The sequence below is a fragment of the Geotrypetes seraphini genome, chromosome 3 (assembly GCF_902459505.1).
Source record: "Geotrypetes seraphini chromosome 3, aGeoSer1.1, whole genome shotgun sequence".
Classification (NCBI taxonomy): Eukaryota; Metazoa; Chordata; class Amphibia; order Gymnophiona; family Dermophiidae; genus Geotrypetes; species Geotrypetes seraphini.
The window spans coordinates 153,588,566-153,610,554 of record NC_047086.1 but is presented as its reverse complement, the minus strand read 5'-3'; the positions used below and the strand labels follow the sequence as shown (position 1 = coordinate 153,610,554).

The window sequence follows — 21,989 nt, the reverse complement described above, 5'->3', positions numbered from 1 at the left end:
GTACAATTTATTGAGGTAGAACTATGCATTATATTTGTAGTAAAATAGAGCGCATTGTTATAAGGAGTCTCCAGGAAAGAAATGCATTCTTCTGCTTCCCTTTGAGTGCTTAGACATTTTATTGCTGTCTGAAAAGTAAACAGTTAATTCAAAGGAAAATGTCTAATAAAATAAGCAGCCTTTTAGTAAAGGATGTTAAGATGCGCTAAGCCCAGATGCTAACATAGAACTTTTCTGCGCACTAAGGGCCAGATTCTGCAAACAGCGGCCACCTACAAAAATGCCACCGATCACGTGTCAATCATGATACAGCGCCATTTACAGAATCACAGCTCCCATTTAAAGGTAGGTGTCAGTAATGTAGGTCAGGGTTTTACAGGCCTACATTAGCAGTGCCTACCTTTGATGGCGAATCACGCCTAACTTTGCCTAAGATCACTTCCGGCCTCAACCATGCCTACTTTGACCTTAGGCACCACTAGAAACCTCTGTGGACACAATTCCAGCACCTACATTTTTTAAACAAGATGTTAATTGGTGCAGTCAATTAGTGTATCAATTAAACCAATTAAGTTAGGTGGTGGTAGGGTGCCTACCACCGCATAACTTACAGCATCATTTGCAGAATCTGGTCCTAAGTGCATATTCAAACATAGTGCTTTTCAAACATTAGAGCATGGCACCTACAAAACATGAATGTGCGCTCATTAAGTCTGCATTATCCAGCAAGTATCAGACTGCACAAGCTGAATAATGTTTCCATGCTCATTCAAAATTATTTAAGAAAAAATAACACATGATTAATGAACAGAAAAGGGGACAATAAGTGTATTTACCCAGAAAACAAGTACATTCTTACCACTGATTCGTGTGAAAAAATAACTACAATAAAAACTTATAATGTTCCTTATGGCTCATATACGACAGCATAGGCCTATGGTCCTTGTGTTCTGGTCAGCATTCCGGTGCCCTATATTTTAAATAATTTATTTAGGATTAATATATTGATATTCCTAGTAATATTTACATGCTAGTAAAAATTCAGCAGAAATGAGAATATATGTTTTAAAATGTCCAGATTCATTGCACTGTACAGTTTAGGGGGGAAAAAACCACCAACACCACCACCACATTTCTTCAGGGAATTCTTTCTGCTGTGAAGATTCTAGAAGCTTGTTGGCGAACCTTAAAGAATAAAAAGAAAGCTAGATTTAAAACATGAAATAAATCCCTGCTACCACTATTATACTGTTTATACAATACTTGCAAGGTGAAAATTCAAGGATATGGTTAATATTAAACATATTTACTAGTGAAGACACTTAAACCACTTTCTTTCTTGGACATTGTACCGAGAATATCCCAAACCATGGGGCTGTCCCTTCCTTCTACTAAATAAAGGCAGACCAATACCGAGGCATATTTATCTTCTATATAAAAGTATTCATTTACTTCTTGTGCCTCAAGTTTGTTCAGCCTCTAAATGGAGGTGAAGCACTCTGGATCTGTTTGTTAGACTGGTTTTATATGTTTGAACTGATTATATAAATGTCATGGTGACTGTACTTGCAATTTTTTTTTATTATGACCTATACTGAACATAGTGTATAAAAGCTGGATATAAACACCACAAAAAATAAATGAATAAATCCGACAGCTTGCAATCTGAAAACAGCCTTCTCAAGAATACAATACAAAATACAGTTCTGAGACTCATCTACTCACTGAGGAAACACGACCATATTGCTGAAGCATACATCAGCTCACACTGACTTCCAGTCCAGGAAAGAATACTATTTAAATTCTACTGCATATTATTTAAAACTATAAACGGAGACTGCCCAACCTACCTGAACAACCGCCTCATCCAAACTACCTCAACCAGACATAGAAAAACACCCCACCCTCACATTCTCACACCCTCCAATCAAAAAAATTTAATGGAAAAATCTATACGATGGCCTCCTAGCCACCCAAGCAGCAAAACTTGATATCCAAATCTCCAAACTACTTATAACAAACCCAGATTACAAGAGATTCAGAAAAGAAATAAAAACTATACTCTTCAAGAAAGCCCTGAAAAAATCTTAACAACACTAATACTTCCTCTCCCCCCCCTCCAGACTTCCTGATCTGCTCTTCACCTTCTCTAGAAATGACCTAATATCTTCCTTTGTAGCCCACCATCTATATCTCTTTTGTAATCTGCCTTGAACCACAAGGTAGTGATTTTAGAAAGGTAGAAATTAAGCACCAGATTTATGTGCCGCACTATCTAATATAATAAAATGATAGGCCGCGCATACGCACTAAAAAAACGTGTTCCCTGGTCCGTCGCGAAAACACAAGTGCGCATGCGTGGGTTTTACGTCACCACCTGCTCTCCGATCGATCTGTGCTCCTCCTGCACCATGGCATGCCAGGCATGTCCGCCGCCGGCCTCGAGCTCCTGGGGGCCGGCGGCGCGCCAGCCGTCCGGCCGGTGCTAAGGCCCCGCCTCCCACTTCCGCCCTACACGGCTGCGCCAGACCCAGCCCTACAAAACGCTGAGGCCCCGTCTTCCGAAGAAGCCACGGTTCGGCCCAGCCCGTTGAGAGGGAGAGCGGCGCTGGCACAAGGGAGGGGGGGGACACACGAGGACTCTGCCGCCCGCTCACCTCGGCCGCTCCGTCTCTGCCGGGGCTAACAGCAGCAGCCCCCAAAGCTCCTCACCAGCGTGTCCCGCCCCCTCGAGAAGGGTTGAAAAGCTGGCCTCGCACGCTCTACAATCAACTGCCGCTCGCAGTGTCCAGAAGCGGCGATGGCGGTGCTGCTGCTGGTGACGCTGCTCCCGCTGCTGTGTGCGAGCAACGCACCGGAGCTGGACCCAGCCTGTCGGCAGCGGCTCGACGAAATGGCGAACGGCAGCGGCTGACAGGAGGAGACAGAGGGGAGATGCTTGATTGATGGGAGATAGATAGAAGGGATATGTTGGACTGTTGGGGGGATAGAGAAAGGGGAGATTCTGGTCTGGTGGGGGGGAGGAAGGGAGGCCTACTATTGGACAGGGGGAGCAAGAAGAGGTGCTGATGAACTGGGGGGGGGAAAGGAAGGGAGGCCTACTGCTGGACAGGGGGAGCAGGAAGAGGTGCTGATGGACAGGGGGGAAAGGAAGGGAGGCCTACTGCTGGACAGGGGGAGCAGGAAGAGGTGCTGATGGACGGGGGGGGGAAAAGGAAGGGAGGCCTACTGCTGGACAGGGGGAGCAGGAAGAGGTGCTGATGGACAGGGGGGAGGTAAAACAAAAGGAGAAGGGCTGCTGCTGGATAAGGGGAGCAGTGAAGGAGTGACTGGGGAGCAGGGAAGAAGTGCTGCTGGACAGGGGGAGCAGGGAAGAGGGACAGGGGGAGCAGGTAAGGAGTGCTGCTGGACAGGGGGAGGTAAAAGGAAGGGAGAAGACCTACGGCTGGACAGGTGGAACAGGCAAGGGGTGATGGTTGACAGCCGAGGAAAGAGAGGGAAAGACAGACATACATATATTCTAGCACCCGTTAATGTAACGGGCTTAAAGACTAGTTCTATAATAAATCGCTCCGAGTTTGATTCTTTTGTTACAACGCTTCAATTCTTCTGTTTTTGTATATATCTGTCCTAAAAGATAAATAATAAATAAAATTGTTCCTGGTTGTCCCTGTTGGAGTCAAGATAAGATGATATTCTTATCTTGACTTCAACCAGGGACAACCAGGAACAATTTTATTTATTATTTATCTTTTAGGACAGATCCTTGACAAAGCCATAGCTAAACATGTCAGGTCCAGCCGCCTAGTCTATCTACATAGAGTAAAGGTTAACTACCACAAGATAAGTAATATGAAATAAATAATATTTAAATAATAAAAACAAAGTAGATAACAAAAAATTTGGTTAAGAATAGTTAAGACTCATCCATAAAACTTTCAACTTTGATGTATGAGGATTTAACACACAAGTCTCCCCGTAAAACAAACCTAATATATCTGGGATGGAGGAATGGTGTTTCTGAGGTCTCTGGTTGGAGTCAAGATAAGATGATATACAGTAGTACCTTGGATTACGAGTATAATCCGTTCCAGGAGCATGCTCGTAATCCAAAATGCTCGTTTATCAAAGCGAGTTTCCCCATAGGAAATAATGGAAACTCGCTTTGATGCATTACCCCCCCCCCCCCCCGAGAACCGGCATTGCTCCCCTCGAAGGCCCCCCCCTGCGATCAGGCACCCCCCTGCCTCGAACCAGCACCCCCCCCCCCCCGCCACGATCCGACCCCACCCTGACACGATTGGGCACTCCCCCGACACGATCTGACATCCCTCCCCGCCGCTTCTTACCCTCATCTGGGCACTCTAGAAGATCGGACTCCTCATCTGCTGGGCCTTGAGCATCTGAGCATGCTCAAGGCCTGCGAGTTCACGTTCAGAACGTGAACTTGCAGGCCTTGAGCATGCTCAGATGCTCAAGGCCCAGCAGACGAGGGCCAATCTTCAAGAGTGCCCAGATGAGGGTAAGAAGCGGATGGGGGTGCCCAATTGTGTCGGGGGGGGGGGGGCGGATCGTGTCGGGGGGGGGCGGATCGTGGCGGGGGGGTGCCGGATCGCAGGGGGGGGTGCTCGTAAATCGAGCCATGCTCGGTTTCCGAGGCACCGATTTTGCAAATGTTTTGCTCGTCTTGCAAAACACTCGCAAACCGGTGCACTTGTAAACTGAGGTACCACTGTATATCATCTGGGAAAAGGTGAATAAAGAGTCCAAAAACAAAAAACAGAACCAAAAAACAAGAGGTTTTTCTGAATTCTTTTAGAGGAAAAAATTTGTACTGCAACAGTTCAAACCCCATTTTATGCCACTTATCCTAAAAAAAGTAGTGGGTTTTCCCAAGTCCATCTTAATAATGGCTTATGAACCTTTCTTTTAGGAAATTATCCAAACCTTTTTTTAAACTATGCTAAGATAATTGCTTTTACCACATTCTCTGGCAACAAAATTTCAGAGCTTAATTACACGTCAACTGAAGAAATATTTTCTCTGATTTCTTCTAAACTTAGGTCTCATTTTATCAAGCCGCGCTAGCGGGGTTAGCACGTCCAGACATTTCATCATGCGCTAACCCCCGCAGCCGGCTAAAAACCAAATGCCTGCTCAATGCATTACGGCAGGCGGTATTACGCACGTTAAACTCCTACCGCAGCTTGATAAAAGGACCCCTTAGTAGCTTTATTACTGCAGAATAATTTTTTTCCCTTTTATCAAACAGCCACAAAACTAGTATACTTTATAAAACTTCATCAGCAAGAAAAGGGGCAACAAAAAAGCACAGTTACTTACCGTAACAGGTGTTATCCAGGGACAGCAGGCAGATATTCTCTACATGTGGGTGACGTCACCAACGGAACCCCCTAGCGGACGTTTTCGCAAGCAGACTTGCTTGAAGACCTTCAAGCTGGCGATTGGCCCGCACATGCACACGTGCCCTTCCCGCCCGACCTAGGGCATGCGTCTCCTCAGCGTGGCCTCAGTTCAGATAGCTAGCAAAGAAGACAACCACGGGGAGGTGGGTGGGTTGCGAGAATATCTGCCTGCTGTCCCTGGATAACACCTGTTACGGTAAGTAACTGTGCTTTATCCCAGGACAAGCAGGCAGCATATTCTCTACATGTGGGAGACCTCCAAGCTAACCAAAAGGGATGGAGGGAGAGTTGGCAATTTAGGAGAACAGATTTTGCAAAACGGACTGGCCAAAATGGCCATCACGCCTGGAGAAAGTATCCAGACAGTAGTGCGAGGTAAACGTATGAACCGAGGACCAAGTGGCAGCCTTACAGATTTCCTCAAGTGGAGTAGAGCGGAGGAAAGCAACAGACGCCACCATCGCTCTGACCTTGTGGCCTGTGACTCGACCCGGCAGGGAGAGACTAGCCTGAGCATAACAGAAAGAGATACAAGCGGCCAACTAGTTAGAAATGGTCCGCTTAGAAACAGAGCGACCCAAGCGATTTGGATCAAAAGAGAAGAATAGCTGGGGAGCAGAATGATGAGGTGCGGTGTGCTTCAAGTAGAAGGCCAGCGCACGCAGAGCCACTTCTCCAGGGTGAGAATTGGGCTTCGGAAAAAACACTGGAAGAACAATGGATTGGTTGATGTGAAACTCAGACACAACCTTAGGCAAGAACTTAGGATGGGTACAGAGAACCACCTTATCATGATGGAAGACTGAAAGGTGGGTCCGCAACCAAGGCTTGAAGCTCAATGACCTGACGGGCAGAAGTGAGAGCAATAAGAAACACAACCTTCCAAATAAGAAACTTCAAGTGAGCCCACGCTAGCAGCTCGAACGGGGGTTTCATCAAGCGAGAAAGGACCACGTTAAGATCCCAAACCACCGGAGGAAGTTTAAGGGGCGGATGAACGTGGAAAAGGCCTTTCATGAAGCGGAAAACCACAGGATGATCAGAGATAGGCTTCCCGTCAATTGGCTGATGAAAAGCAGCAATGGCACTAAGATGGACTCGAACCGAAGAGGACTTGAGTCCAGCGCCAGACAAGAGTAACAGATAATCCAGGACAGCAGATAAGGAGGCAGACAGCGGCTCCTGCTGTCGAGAAGAACACCAGGAAGAAAAGCAGGTCCACTTCTGATGGTAACATTGGTGAGTGAACTCCTTCCGAGATGCCTCCAGGACATCCAGCACAGGCTGTGAGAACTGGAACGAGGGGCATTAAGTCTCGAGGAACCAAGCCGTTATGTGCAGAGACTGAAGGTTGGATGAAGTAGAGAAATTCGACTCTGCGTAAGCAGAGAAGGAAAAACAGGCAAAAGAAGAGGCTCCCTGGAACTGAGTTGCAACAGAAGGGAGAACCACGGCTGTTGGGGCTACCGAGGAGCTATCAGAATCATGGTGGCACTCGTGGACTTGAGCCTGACGAGAGTCTTCAGAATCAGAAGGAATGGAGGGAACGCATACAGAAACAGGTTTGTCCAGTCCAGCAGAAAAGCATCCGCCTCGAGTCTGAGAGGGGTGTAAACCCTGGAGCAGAAGCAGGGCAACTTGTGATTGAGGGGAGACGTGAACAGATCGACGTCCGGAGTCCCCCAACGAGCAAATACGTGACGCAGGGTCAAGGAATGAATGGACCATTCGTGAGGCTGCAGAAGACGACTCAACTTGTCCGCCAGACAATTGTGCTGGCCCTGAATGTAGACCGCTCGAAGGAATAGGTTGCGGCGGATGGCCCAATCCCAGAGCCGCATCGCCTCCTGGCACAGGGACAGGGACCCCATTCCCCCCTGTTTGTTGATATAATACATGGCGACCTGGTTGTCTGTGCGGAACAGCACCACTCGGTCATGAAGCAGGTGACAAAAAGCCTTCAGGGCGAGGAAGATCGCTCGAAGCTCCAGCAGATTGATGTGACAAAGTCGGTCGGCACTGGACCAAAGACCCTGAGTGCAAAGACCGTCCAGATGAGCCCCCCAAGCATAGGCCGACGAGTCCGTAGTCAGGACCTTCTGCGAGAGAGGAGCATGAAACAGAAAACCTCTGGAAAGATTGGAAGAGAGCATCCACCAACGAAGAGACTGCCTCAACAAAGGAGTCACGATAATGAGTCGAGAGACAGGGTCCCGATCCTGGTTCCATTGGGACGCTAGAGTCCATTGAGGAATACGGAGGTGAAGTCTGGCAAAAGGAGTCATGTGAACCGTGGAAGCCATGTGACCTAGGAGGACCATCATGAGCCAAGCCGGGGCCGAAGACAGATGGACTACCCTCCGGCATAAGCGAACAAGGGCCTCCTCACGAGGCCGAGGCAAGAAGGAGTGGAGACGAGCCGTGTCCAGGACCGCTCTGATAAATTCCAGAGACTGGGATGGGCAGAGCCGAGACTTGGGGAAGTTCACCTCGAAGCCGAGGATCTGAAGGAACAAGATGGTTTGATTCGTCGCTCGCAGAACTTCGTGGCGAGAGGACGCTTTGATCAACCAGTCGTTGAAGTAGGGAAACACCTGCAGGCCACGGAGATGCAGGGCCGCAGCAACCACCACGAGACATTTCATGAAGACCTTCGGAGAGGCCGCCAGGCCGAAGGGAAGAACACGATACTGGAGATGGAGATCCCCCACCCGGAATCTCAGATACCGGTGAGAGGCCGGGTGTATCAGAATGTGCATGTACACCTCCTTAAAGTCCAGTGAGCACAACTAGTCCCCCTCATCCAAGAGGGGGTACAAAAGTAGAGAGGGTGAGCATTCTGAACCGTTCCCTGACCAGAAACTTGTTCAGAGCACGGAGGTCCAGGATTGGATGCAGATCCCCCGTCTTCTTGAGTACCAGAATGTACCGGGAATAAAATCCGGTGTTCCACTGGTCCGGGGAAACCACCTCGACCGCCCGAAGGCAAAGAAGGCTTGAGCTTCCTGCAGAAGGAGAGGCAGCTGAGACCGAGCAGAAGGAAACTCTCTTTGAGGCAGGTCCGGGGGTACGTGACTGAAGTGAAGGGAGTACCCTTCTCGGATGATAGAAAGCACCCAACTGTCAGTGGTAAGACTTTCCCACTGGGCACAGAAATGATGGAGACGACCCCGATGGGGAGGGGGGGAAGGCCCCAGGAGGAAGGGAGCCTGAAGGCTCGGACTGGAATTGTCAAAAGGACGGCCCAGTCTTCGCCGGAGCTGGAGGCTGGGTCTTAGTTTGACACTTCTGATGCTGCTGTGGCCGCTTCGAAGGAGGAGGCACGCTTAGAGTGATGTCTCGAAAATGCCAACATGACGGCACTAACATGAGACTCCGAGGTAGGCTTCTTTGCCGGCACACCTGAGGAGGAAAGAGGAGACTTACCCGAGGCCGGAGTAGCAGGAGGGGCTGAAGCCAGAGCCTTCGAGGCTGACAGGGACTTCGAGGCAGAGGCACCCAACGAGGGCGCCGAGGCCGAGCTCGAGGCCTGTCCCGCAGGATCCATGGGGCCAAAGAGTTGGAGAATCTTGGCCATCCTCCTATGAAGAGCCCGCGGTTGCAAAGTCGCAGCAATGGGGACACGACTCAGCGTGGTGCTCTGCACCCAGGCACTCCACACACCAACGATGAGGGTCGATGATGGAGATAACCCGGTTGCACTTAGTACAGTTTTTAAATCTGGAACGAGGCAGGGACATAAGAAAAAATACTGCCGCGGCCCCGCGAGGCCAGGCGGCCAGAGTAAGACCGGGTAACCTGGTCAAAATATACGAACTGAAAAAATGAAAAAGAAAGGAAAACAAAGACGCGGGCACAGCGACTCAACTGAAACTAACCAAATAAGCCACGCGAAGAGAGGGAACAGTGCTTCTGGCTCCACGGAAAACAAAGAACTGAGGCCATGCCGAGGAGACGCATGCCCTAGGTTGGTGGGAGGGGCACGCGCGCATGCGCAGGCCAATCGCAAGCTTGAAAGTCTTCAAGCAAGTCTGCTTGCGAAAATGTCCGCTAGGGGGCTCCGTCGGTGACATCACCCACATGTAGAGAATATGCTGCCTGCTTGTCCTGGAATAAAGGAGGTAACACCTGCTCAACTAAGCAACCATCTATCATTTAACTGTCATTCACAGTCACAGCCAGCAATCTTCCACAATATCTTTCCTGCCCTATCTGTTGAAGGTCAGATTCACTAATTTATTCGTCAATGGGAACCGATCTCAAATTTTTGGGTCCTCAGCATGGTAAGAATGGAATATAACTTTAGATTTTTAATCTCTACTACCATATCAACATCTATCTTAGTTCCAGATATTTCAAACTCGTGCCCATCTCCTTAAAGAAGAAGTAACTTTCTGCTATATTCCATCATAAAAGAACCCATTCCAGTTCAAGAAAGGGGTCAGGGCTTCTACTCCAAGTACATCCTAAACCCCCAAAAGACAGGAGAATTACATTCCATAATTAGACCTTAGGGACCTCAACCTATTCCTCTGCAGAAAAAGTTCAAAATGAATACTCTTACTGCCATTTTTCCCTACTTGTCAAAAGACTGGCCGTGCTCACTGGATCTCAAAGATTCTTATACCTACATCCCAATTCATTCCAAAGGCAGAAAATACCTTTGCTTCCTCATGTACGATGACCATTAGCAGTACAAAGTAATTCTTTTCTGCCTCTCATCATTTTCAAAAGTCTTCAAAGAGTGGTAGAGGCCACTTACCTGGTCTTTCTATATTTCAATGACTTGCTTCTGGCAAGACAAAATATCTAGCCTTGATCCTCAGAAACAAGGCAATATATCTGCTTCAGTAACTGAAGGAGTAGCCTAATGGTTAGTGCAGTGGACTGAGAACCTGGGGAACAGGCTCAGTTTTAACTGCAGCTCCTTGTGACCCTGGGCAAGTCACTTAACCCTCCTTTGTCCCACGTAAGCCCACTAGGGACAGAGAAGGTACATGCATATAATATATGTAAACCACTTTGGTTGTACCCACAAAAAGATCAAATCCATGACCTGTTATCCTTTACTCTGATTCAGAACAAGCAACAAGGCTATTTACAGGAACCAAGCCACATGACTACCGGTACTCTCAATCTCTGCAGGCTACAACTGGTTACCACTAGAGAACAGATTGAAATTTAAAGCGTTGTGCTTAATTCATAAAAGTACTTTTTAAAGGAGGTTCCTTAATATCTGGCCAAATAGTTGATCAATTATTTACCCCTGCCAGATTAGATCATCTGAGCAAAAGCTGTTGGCCTTATCTTCACTTTCTCAGGTTTACTTCTCTCTACACTGCAGATTACCTTTGCATGTTTTCTGGAATTCTTTGACCCAGTAATTAAGACAATTAAAAGACGCTAGTAATTATTTACAATTTAGAAAGAAGGTGCAGACATGGTTGTTTACTCAGTACTTTAATTCTTAAAATTTCAATAATTATAATTTTATAAACATTAGGGCTTCTTTTACTAAGCTGCACTAGCGGTTTTAGCGCGTGCTAGATGCTAACCACCACCATTGAGCTGGCACTAGTTTTTGGCGTGTAGTGCGGCAATGTAGCGTGTGCTAAAAACGCTAGCGCACCTTAGTAAAAGGAGCCCTTAGTGTAACATATTTTGTTAACTGTATGAAAACTTGAAATTGCTTTAAAATGCATTGTTTGTTTTTTGTAACCCACGCAATGCTATGCAGAAAGAAGTGCATCAAGTGAATAAATGAAATGGAATGAGATAGACCAATAGCGAGGTGGATTTTCTGTGTTCCGCAACATTTTTTTTTTTTGGCATCATGTCTTAAAAATCAGATGACATGCATTAAAACTTATTAATGTGCATCCTGGTATGCACTAATACACATATCCAGCTGCTTCCAAAAGAGTTATTTTGAAATACTGGCATCCCTTCATTTGTTTAAATGGCTCATCATCTCAGTTTATTGGACTACTTACAGCTTTCTCTTCCAGTGAAAGTACTCCTTCTACAGTCACTAGCTGGTACTGCTTGTGTTTTAAACTACCCACAAATCTGCGCAATAGTTTAAGATCAGATCCATCAATCTGTGGCTTTAGTAACTTTTGCATAACTTTAGCAGGACATCCCGGATCAAATATAAGAAGACAAAATGATCTATTTTTCCTTTCTTCTATTCCAACAATAGTACGGCTGTGACCTGACGAAAAAAGATACTGGCAATTATAAATTAATTTAAACAAATACCTTACTGTTACTGGTTGTCAGAGATCCAACAGAAAGGAGATAGAATGCTTTTCTGAAGGAGCCCATCTTGAAGAAGGAACTAGAAAGTGTACAGAGGGGAAATTGAGTTACTTCTCAAGAAGAGGAAAATGCTCTGTAAGTTTATTAGCATCACAGAAGTAAGTAATAATAGCTCAGACATAAGAGTAAGCCAAGCTGACTAAAGGGGCAAATTCTATAAAACGTTATCCTGATTGTAGGTGGTGGTAGGCATCCTACTACGTCTAACCAGCCAATCGGGACTCATGTTTTAAAAAAATATACTCTGAGGCAGACTGCCTACATTATAGGGGTCTTTGCAAGCCTAGGGAAGCATGAAGGACCACCTAAGCTCACCCAAGGCTAGGCATAGGCATGGTTTTGCCCAAATTGGCCTTAGGTGAGCATATGCGGCCCTAGGCAGCTCCCTAGGGCTGCGATAGGCACCTGAAATGTAGGCCAGCATAGACGCGACCGTTGAACTGATCGTGGCAAGGGAATCTCCCTACCGCAATCGGTTTAGCGGCCACAGCAGGGAACCCGTTCCACCGCAAAAGTTGGCTGTTAAGAGGGATGCCCAATCCTCCTGCTGCAAAACCCCCCCCCCCAGACTATGTTATGGAGAAAGAGCCACAAAACTTAGGAATGAAGCAGATATGGAAATAAAGAAAAAATGCTGACATTTAGAAGAATGAATTACTTGGGAACAAACGTTACTTTTCAGCATAATAATGTTTAACATTAATAAAACAATTTGGAAAGTGCATGTGACCCCTGTTAAAGTTCTGCTGGGTCAGCATAGAATGGGAATATGAGTGGCATGGACCCCTCCCCTCACTTCTCCTTCCCTTTCTTCCTAGGCACAGAGACTATGGATGTGCCCCTTACACTATTCAGTCAGTCACAGACAGAAAGCCCTCTCCACAAAAGATGGGCTCACCATAAAATTAAAATTTTATACAGCAACAGGTCTCTTAATGAGCATTTGCCAGGCTTTCTCCTTATTTAAAAGCAGGAGAAACTGACATGAAAAGATAAGTGTATTAATTTTTCATCAGAAACAGAAAATAAATTGAGAATCATTAGCTTGTTCCCGATGCCAAAGATATGACATGCTGCTCAAAGCAACAAAATGCTATTAAAAGCTATTTCATCAGCCAGATACAGAATTTCAAATACAGGAAGGAAATGTTTTGTAAACTGCATTACAAGTATAAAATCAAAGAGACACTGGCTTGTTACTCTTCATTGGGTTGGAATTTTGTCCCCCAAAATGGGAAAAAGCAATTTTGAATGAAGTGACTAGGCGTCTGACAGAACACGAAGGAGCAGTTAAAAGTGTCAAGATTTAAAAAGGCATATACAGTACCAGAAATACCAAATGACAACAGCTAGCAGAAAATCTTGGAGGTACTGCTATTTGTTCTTCTGTGTTGTAACCCAACTTAGTGCCACTCCCCAATTACAGATCTCTCTCTCCCCCATTTCCTCAGGAGTACCTTGATGCTGAAGGTATATTGGCGGTTTAGATGTGACTACCACTCTTGGGCCTTCTTTGTCTAGACAATAGTAATTCCACACCCACTCAAATAAGCGTGGATGTGTGCCTCCTGGGCCAGTAGCAAGGTGAAAGTCAAGAATTCTGCATCTGGTAAAATATTAGAAAAAGGGGGAAAAATTGAAGAAATAAATATTGTACATAAAAAAACAATTATGAGTTTGCAATAACAGCCCAGGGCTCATCGGTAAATTTTTTATTTCTTTTTAACTTTAAGAAACTATATACAGTAAAACCTTGGTTTGCAAGCATAATTCATTCCAGAAGCATGCTTGTAATCCAAAGCACTCGTATATCAAAGCAAATTTCCCTATTGGAAATAATCAAAACGATTCATTCCACAACCCAAAACCTTTAATACAAAATACTATACATACTTGTATTGCAAGACCTCGCTCATTTAGAACAGTCACTACACTCCCGCAGCGTCAGAGAGAGAAGAACCATCAGCTCAGTTATGAAGATGTGATGCGTGGATACTGTATGTACTTGTATTGCAAGACATTGCTTGTATATCAAGTTAAAATTTAATAAAATGTTTTGCTTGTCTTGCAAAACACTTGCAAACCAAGTTACTTGCAATCCAAGGTTTTAATGTACTAATTTACTTCAGTGCTCTCCAGTGCAAAGCCCAGGGGCCAAAGGTGTTTGCTTTTTTTCTGCTATCCTTTGCATCTCTACCCAACTCATGGCTGAAAGGGGAAAGTAGACAGAAAGAAATGCCGCATGGTTGAAGGACAAGGCATGTCTCAATAGACAAAGAGAATGCATTTGGAAGTGGCCACCAAGTTTGAAGGTGAGCTAGTGGGATATATGTCATTGATATATGCTGGTCAGCAGTGTTATGGCCTCACATGGGAAAATATTTGGAGATTCTCCTTCGTCTCATTTAGATCCAAAGTGGTCCTAACTTAAAAATTAGTTTAAGACAGCTGAAATACTCAATATGCTCCTATTAGCTTATAATAGCAAAACAAAGACAACACACTAGTAAAATACAATATACTTTATTTTTAAGGCCCAATACTCACTTTAATTTGAGACAGGTTAAGAGTGTATAGATCTCACATGCTCCAATCCAGGCCTTGGTGCCTTGTAACCTGCCATTAAAGTGGGATGCACCTCGAGGATCAAACCCTTCTTTCCAGGCATCTTCTATCATGGACTGGATTTTAGGAATACAAGGCACTGAGGCGTAATCTGACGTAAAAAAAAAAAAAGAGGGTGGGGGACAGATAAAAGGTAATGGAGAACCCAGACTGCATCTTGTTCATTTTCAGAAACAATTTTGAAATGCCGCTTTCCCCATACACAACAAATAAACTTTTAAAATTCTCTCATCCATATTCATTACGAGTATCCTGAAAACCTGACTGGCTAAGTGTCCTGAGGACTGTTGTTAAGAACCTCTGGTGTAGGATATAGACACAATACAAAGCATATTTTGGACACGTGACAATATATAGAGAGAAATGGCAAATCTGAAACAATTTTACACCAGTGCTTAGGTAAAAATTCAAAAGTGCAATATATCAATCTAGTCTATCACTGTTTGATTCAACCCTTCTCTGCTAGATTTATTCTGCGGGAATTTTCTTCCTCATAACTACCACCCCCTCCAATTTTTTGAGTTTCAGAATATACAATTCCAATTTCCTTCTTCTGGGGAAATAAATAAAAATATTCTCATTTACCAAATCTTACCCTTTGAAAAGTTGAGCAAATACTCATCAGTTAAATTTAAAGCCTCAGAGATATGCAGCTCTAATGAGGGGTGTTTACCCCACTTGTGGAGCTTGTCCGTCCAGTCATGACTGGACAGACAAGCTCCACAGAGCTGCACATCTCTGAGTATAAGGAAACATATCAATTGATGACTTGTTTTCAGTGTATTCAAAATATAAGTGGAGATATACTGTGAGGAATTTAATTGTCTGGCACACAAATTTGTATGCTGTTTCACATCTCCTACATTCTAAAGTTATTAATACCCTGTTCCAAAGATTTTTGTTGAATACATCCATCTTTAGCATTAACTTTTAACATTCATCTTTCTTCCATTTTTCTGCTTTCTTCTCAAAATCTATCTACTTTTCTATGTCTTCCCATCCCATCTATCCATCTTTCTTCTCCCCTATTCCCATCTCTCTCTTCCCCATGTATCTCTACCGCACTCTTCTCCCACCACCATGTCCAATAATTCTCCCTCCCCCTCTCCGCCCAACAATTCTCCGCTTTCTTCATCTCCCCAATCTCTTTCCCTCTCTCAGACATCCAATTCTCCCTTTCTATTCCCTCCCTCATTTCAGCATCTCTTTCCCTCAATCTCTTCATTCTTCCATCCTATGGCTCATGCTTCCCTCCCTCCTTCCCTACATTCTAAGTCCTAAGTTCATGCCCCTTCCCTCCATCATTTGTCAGAAGTTTGTGCTCCCTCCTGCTTGAGTCCCAACATGCCCCTCTCCCTCCATTCTGTGCCTCAAGTACATGCCTCCCTCCAGTGGGTGTTTACCTTCTAGCCGGCTCCCTCCTCCTCACTGCCTCACTCGTTTCTGTGCACAAAGCCACAGGTAGTGGCTCCTACGCATGTCCCGTGGCTGAGTCAGAGGCCTTCTCTCTGACCAGGGAGACACCTTGGCTCAGCAGCCCTAGGGAGACACCACGCCCACACCTAGCCTTGGACAAGCTTAAGCATCCCTTCAACAGTGTCTCCTTCAACAGCAACAAGATACCTACAGTGTAGGCGGTCTGCATCGGGGTGGGTTGTTTTTTTTTTTTAAACGTGTATCCCGATTGGCTGGATAGACAGCGGTAGGACACCTACCGCTACCCACAATCGGGACACCGTTTATAGAATTTGACTAAATTGTGGTACAACTCGGTGAGAAATTCAAAAAAAGTCTTGCCACAGACTTCTGAGGTCTTTTTCTCCCTATTTCAGTTCTTTGTTTGTTGACATTTTGAGAAGGTTTTTCCCTCCTTTTCTGGAGATGAATTTTGGACATTTACTTTAATAACTATGTGAGGGATTTAGCAGGCATAGCTAGGCAGATTTGACCTACGAAGGATTAGGTCAACACATTGTGAAGGATTAAGTAACACATTGACGAAATGGGTTGGGAGCTGGCTTGGAGGTAGGCTCCAAAGGGTGGTGGTGAACGGCACCCCCTCCGAAATGACGGAGGTGATTAGTGGAGTACCACAGGGCTCAGTCTTGGGCCCAATCCTATTCAACATCTTTATAAGAGACTTGGCAGAAGGGCTTCGAGGTAAAATAACATTATTCGCCGATGACGCCAAACTGAGTAATGTAGTGGGCAAATGCACAACAGACGAAGATTCAGTGCCCGACAACATGATGCACAACCTACTCCTACTGGAGCGATGGTCTAGGACATGGCAACTCAACTTCAATGCCAAAAAATGCAAAGTTATGCACCTGGGCAGCCAGAATCCATGCAAGTCTTATACCCTTAATGGCGAGATCCTAGCAAAAACGGTAGCAGAACGAGACTTGGGGGTAATCGTCAGTGAGGACATGAAGTCTGCCAATCAAGTGGAGCAGGCTTCGTCCAAGGCAAGACAATTCATGGGCTGCATACGAAGGGGTTTCGTCAGTCGTAAGGCGGAAGTCATTATGCCATTGTATAGATCCATGGTGAGGCCCCACCTGGAATACTGTGTGCAATTCTGGAGGCCGCATTATCGCAAGGATGTGCTGAGACTGGAGTCGGTGCAAAGAATGGCCACCCGGATGGTCTCGGGACTCAAGGATCTACCATACGAAAAACGGCTTGACAAATTACAGCTATACTCGCTCGAGGAGCGCAGAGAGAGGGGGGACATGATCGAGACGTTCAAGTATCTTACGGGCCGCATTGAGGCGGAGGAAGATATCTTCTTTTTCAAGGGTCCCACAACAACAAGAGGGCATCCGTTGAAAATCAGGGGCGGGAAACTACGAGGTGACACCAGGAAATTCTTTTTCACTGAAAGAGTGGTTGATCGCTGGAATAGTCTTCCACTACAGGTGATTGAGGCCAGCAGCGTGCCTGATTTTAAGGCCAAATGGGATCGGCACATGGGATCTATTCACAGGGCAAAGGTAGGGGAGGGACATTAAGGTGGGCAGACTAGATGGGCCGTGGGCCCTTTTCTGCCGTCTATTTCTATGTTTCTATGTTTCTACGACTTGTATGCTGATATTTAGATTATTTATCCAATTGTTCCAAGGGGCCACAGAACCAGTTGATTACAAAGCTGCTTGTAACAGGTTTCACAACACTTGCTTGATCATGAATCGCAAGTTGGTGTGTTAGCCAAGACTTCTTACTGGAAGTTAAGGCTGATTTGACTATTACATTCATATTTGTCTATCCTCTTGAGACACCATATATGTGTAATAGCCAGAACCCAAATGCATTTAAATGTATTAAGAGGTATAGAAAATTTGAGGAGGGTAATGCTTGCACTGGTGTTCTCACAGCTGATTACTATAATCTAGCATACTTAGAGTTGTCCCAGAAGGGTATACACCTACTGCAATTGATCTAGAATGCAATTGAGATTAATTTTGAAGGGATAGGGGGGTTACACGATCTCTCATTCTTTCTTCATTGCACTGGCTACCTGTTGTGTTTAGAGTGAAGTTTAAAGTGTTGTTGGTTTTCTAAATTGAGAGGGGATTAGGTCCTTCTTATTTGTAAGAGAGGGTTTGTGCATACATTCTAGCAAGATCTTTTGAGGTCTCAAACTTGAAGCTAGTTAGCAGTGTTGGGACCCCAAGATGGCCGTATGGAGTTAATGGACAGCTCTTTTTCTGTGACACCACCTTAGGAATAGAATGAGTGACCCGAGACCCTTCACAGCATTGATTTCTGCGACTTCTGTCGGGGGTTGAACATAAGAACATAAGCAGTGCCTCTGCTGGGTCAGACCAGAGGTCCATCACGCCCAGCAGTCCGCTCACGCGGCGGCCCATCAGGTCCAGGGCCTGTATAGTAATCCTTTATCTATACCCTTCTATCCCCTTTTCCTTCAGGAAATTATCTAATCCCTTCTTGAACCCCAAAACTGTACTCTGTCCTATCACACCTTCCGGAAGCGCATTCCAGGTGTCCACCACCCTTTGGGTGAAGAAGAACTTCCTAGCATTGGTTCTGAATCTGTCCTCTCTTAATTTTTCCAACTGCCCTCTTGTTCTTGTAGTTTTTGAAAGTTTGAAGAATCTGTCCCTCTCCACTTTCTCCATGCCCTTCATGATCTTGTAAGTCTCTATCATGTCCCCTCTAAGTCTCCGCTTTTCCAGGGAAAAGAGCTCCAGTTTCTCTAATCTTTCAGCATATAAAAGGTTTTCCAAACCTTTTATCAATCGTGTCGCTCTTTTCTGGACCTTCTCGAGTATCATTACAATGCCAGCATCTATTAGACCTAGAGCTATCCAACTTTTGTAAACGAACTGGGGTCCAAAAAGCTCTATGCAACAAAAAGAACCAAGTTTGTCTCATAGATGCTGACCTTGTAATTTTTATCCTCCAAGACCAAAGTCGTGGCCATTGAGAAGCAGAAATTTGGTGCTTGATCTCAATGCTCCAAATATCCCTAAGTCTAGTTTTTTGTTTATGTAGTATTTAAATGTATTCTGAGGGTAGATTAGGGGCCAGAGCTAGTACAGAGCATTGGCTGTCCCAAAATAAATCTTCAGCTGTAAACCGGGGATGGGGGGAGGCTTACATCTGAAGATTTATTTACAACATCCAACACTCTGCACCGGCTTTGAGCGTTGTCAGGGGCAAAACCCAGATATGTCCTCTTTTTAGAGGACTGTCTGGCTGCCCAGACTTTCCAAAAAAACAGTAGTTTGTCTGGGTTGAAGACTTGGTTATTTAGATTGGCTCTTCCAGGGATTGTGGATGATTTTTAGTAGGCATCTGTTTGGGTGGGGTAATAATTTCTATGGTATTACTGATTGTTATTTTTAGGTGTGTGCCCACCACTTTGGGTCTACCAATAAAAGTGGTTTACAAGTCACAACAAATAAAATGGCAATCACAGGAATGGACCACTAACTCTTCAGCTATGGGAAAAACAGACTGCTGACTGCAAATGGCACACCTTGCATTTGGAGTTATTCAGAGTCTTAACACACACATTCTCTCACTCTGTCAGCAGAAGAGCTCAGAAAGGCTCTAGAGCTTGTCCTAGAGCTTGTGTAACACACATATACACACCCTTCACCTGTTTCAACTAAATAAACTCTACAGCTTTTGCATGTCAACAAGCTCCACCCCTCACACACTGAATCATAACCGCAATTTACTCAGACCCCAATTTAGGAAACTTCATTGACATTACAGTTTGTACTTACACATTTGCATCCTACAAACACCAGAGGCATCCAAAAGTTCGATTGTAATCGACCACTAGATCACTAAGGCAAAGTGAGTCGATCGCGGAGCCCATCTCGGGCTCCGTGACAGACTTGTGTTGCTTTCACGTTCTCCCTGCTTCACGACGCCGTAAACTGGACAGCAAAAGCACCGGGCCCCCCCCTAACGTCAATCCAACAACACTACTCCTACAAACACCTACACATTTACACATAGGACAACTGCAGCATATCCTCCAGGTGGGTACGACGCTATAAGTTGTTCAGCAAATGAAAGGACTCATGACTGGCGACAGTTACTTTATCCATCAAGTACTTAGAGCTCATCTAGCATACATACACATCCATTTATCCAATCACATATACACAAAAAAACAAACCCTATGCTTATTTCTTTGAAGGCAATTTATACAAGGCAATAGCTAACTTTTAATTTTTTTTCTTTTAATTTAGGCAAATAATCCATAATCTTTCTTAAAGTCACCAGATGTCCTAGCAAAGCAATGTTCACTTACTTAGTAATAGCAGCAGCATTCCCGGTTTTTCATGCTTAAATATATTCAGTCAATTATCCTTCATGTTATTAAAACATGCACTTACTACAATAGTCAAAATATATTATAGCAACTTCTGTTACCTTGTAAAATGTCCTTGTACAAAGCATGCTGGGAAAGTGAAGAAAGAAGCATCTGAAAGTTTCTGTAGCCACAACCCCAACCTCTGTCTCCCAAAGAGGAATGATAATGATCCAGTGGTATGGAGAGCCAAACACGGCGAATCTCTCTGCTGCCATTCTGGTAATATCTATTCAGTGCCTCCATAATTCCTGTAACATGAAAACACACTTTATTTGCACATAACGACAAATTATCCAATGCAAGCTCAGGGGTTGATATAAAACTAAAAATAACTCGTATATCCACGAGAGGAGAGCCCCCTCCAGTGGCTCTCTGAGGGCCTGGCAGGTCATCAGGGGCACCCTCCAGAGGCGAGTGTCAGCCAGTGGCTTCCACTATCTTATCAGGTTAACTTTGGACATTGACCAGATCAATAGCTCCTTTTAAAATCTGTGCCCCATGACCAGTTTCATTTTGATGGACAACAATTTCAGGCCAAAATATAACTAGTTAGGAGAAAAGTCTGAGATATGTCAGCAACTCATGTTAACTTCTGTGTACAAAGATGCTAAGATTTGTGGGTTATTTAGACCACAAAACTGATGAAAAATGAGATAAACCACAATAAATACCAGATTCTCCAAAAGGTTTATCAACAAAGGTGCTTAACAATGAAGGAAAAGGATCTCGGAAATCCACGCCAAAAGATCATTATAATCTCCAAGTGGCTTAATTGTGGATAAGGGTTGCTTTCAGCAATCCTAAAAAAACCTTCAATTTTAATTGAATTGCAACTTCTATTAACAATTCTTAATTTTATTTTTCTTATAATTTAATTTTCTTCTTAGTTTTTCTTAAAAGCTTGGTAAATTCACCATAATCATACAATAAAAATGTGCCTGCCTAACTTTCAAGATCCTTCACGGCATTCTTCCTCCCGTTATTCCACTATCTTGGAATTCCTCTAATCCCAATTCCACCGGATCCTCCCAAAAATTAAAACTATACTTCCCGTCTATAAAAGGTATATCTCATGCTGGAAAACTAGGGACATCCCTCCCCTTTAGAATCACCGAGCTCTGGAACAACCTTACATCCCCTCTCCGAAATTCGAGCTCCCTCCAACTCTTCCAAAAACATCTGAAAACTTGGCTTTTCTCAAAAATATAACACCTCCCCCCTCTCTGGTACCCTAAAATTACTCTTAATCCACAACCACCCTTGGAGTTCCATTCTATCTTAGTCCTGTAAACCGTGCCGAGCTCTACGATCGTGGAGAAGATGCGGTATACAAACCTAAGGTTTAGTTTAGTTTAACTTATTCCTCAAAAATCATTCACTAGAGCACTAATTTCATTCAAAGCACCTATTTTTTTCTGTCATTGTGTTTTTGGTTTGGTTTTTTTTTTAATTGATTTTATATACGTTTAATTCAAAAATTATCACTTATCTTATGTGGAACAAAAATGTGCTTGTACCGACTTTGCTTTAGCACTTCAATTGTTAAGCATTTATGATTTTATCCGACGGAACCCATATTGCCCTAGACATCAAGGTTTTTCAAGGTTCACAATTGGTCTACCGTAAATTAGATCAAACAACCCATTTAAAGTACAAAATAATCTTATATAAAAAGTGTTAAGCTAAATTGTCATAATAATCCCAACTTGGTTGACATGTGAATCATTACATTTAAAAACCTCTATTTTTCATAATAGTAA

The 21,989-nt window shown here is 44.4% G+C and overlaps 1 protein-coding gene across 3 annotated transcripts in view; it reads right to left on the bottom strand.

The window, feature by feature from the left end:
- Positions 1-812: 812 nt before the first annotated feature.
- The window catches only part of ZUP1 (zinc finger containing ubiquitin peptidase 1), a 62,924-nt gene continuing 41,747 nt past the window's right edge, over positions 813-21,989 (bottom strand). For 2 of the 3 annotated variants that reach the window (XM_033936702.1, XM_033936703.1), the window contains exons 6-10: positions 20,289-20,477; positions 14,295-14,463; positions 13,205-13,353; positions 11,420-11,640; positions 813-1,185 (exon numbers count right to left, since the gene is read on the bottom strand). In XM_033936702.1, coding sequence (XP_033792593.1) covers positions 1,138-1,185; positions 11,420-11,640; positions 13,205-13,353; positions 14,295-14,463; positions 20,289-20,477 — 776 coding nt within the window. In that variant the 3' untranslated portion in view covers positions 813-1,137. Of the gene's footprint in view, positions 1,186-11,419; positions 11,641-11,687; positions 11,767-13,204; positions 13,354-14,294; positions 14,464-20,288; positions 20,478-21,989 lie in introns of all 3 variants that reach the window. The other variant, XM_033936704.1, reaches the window with a different exon arrangement.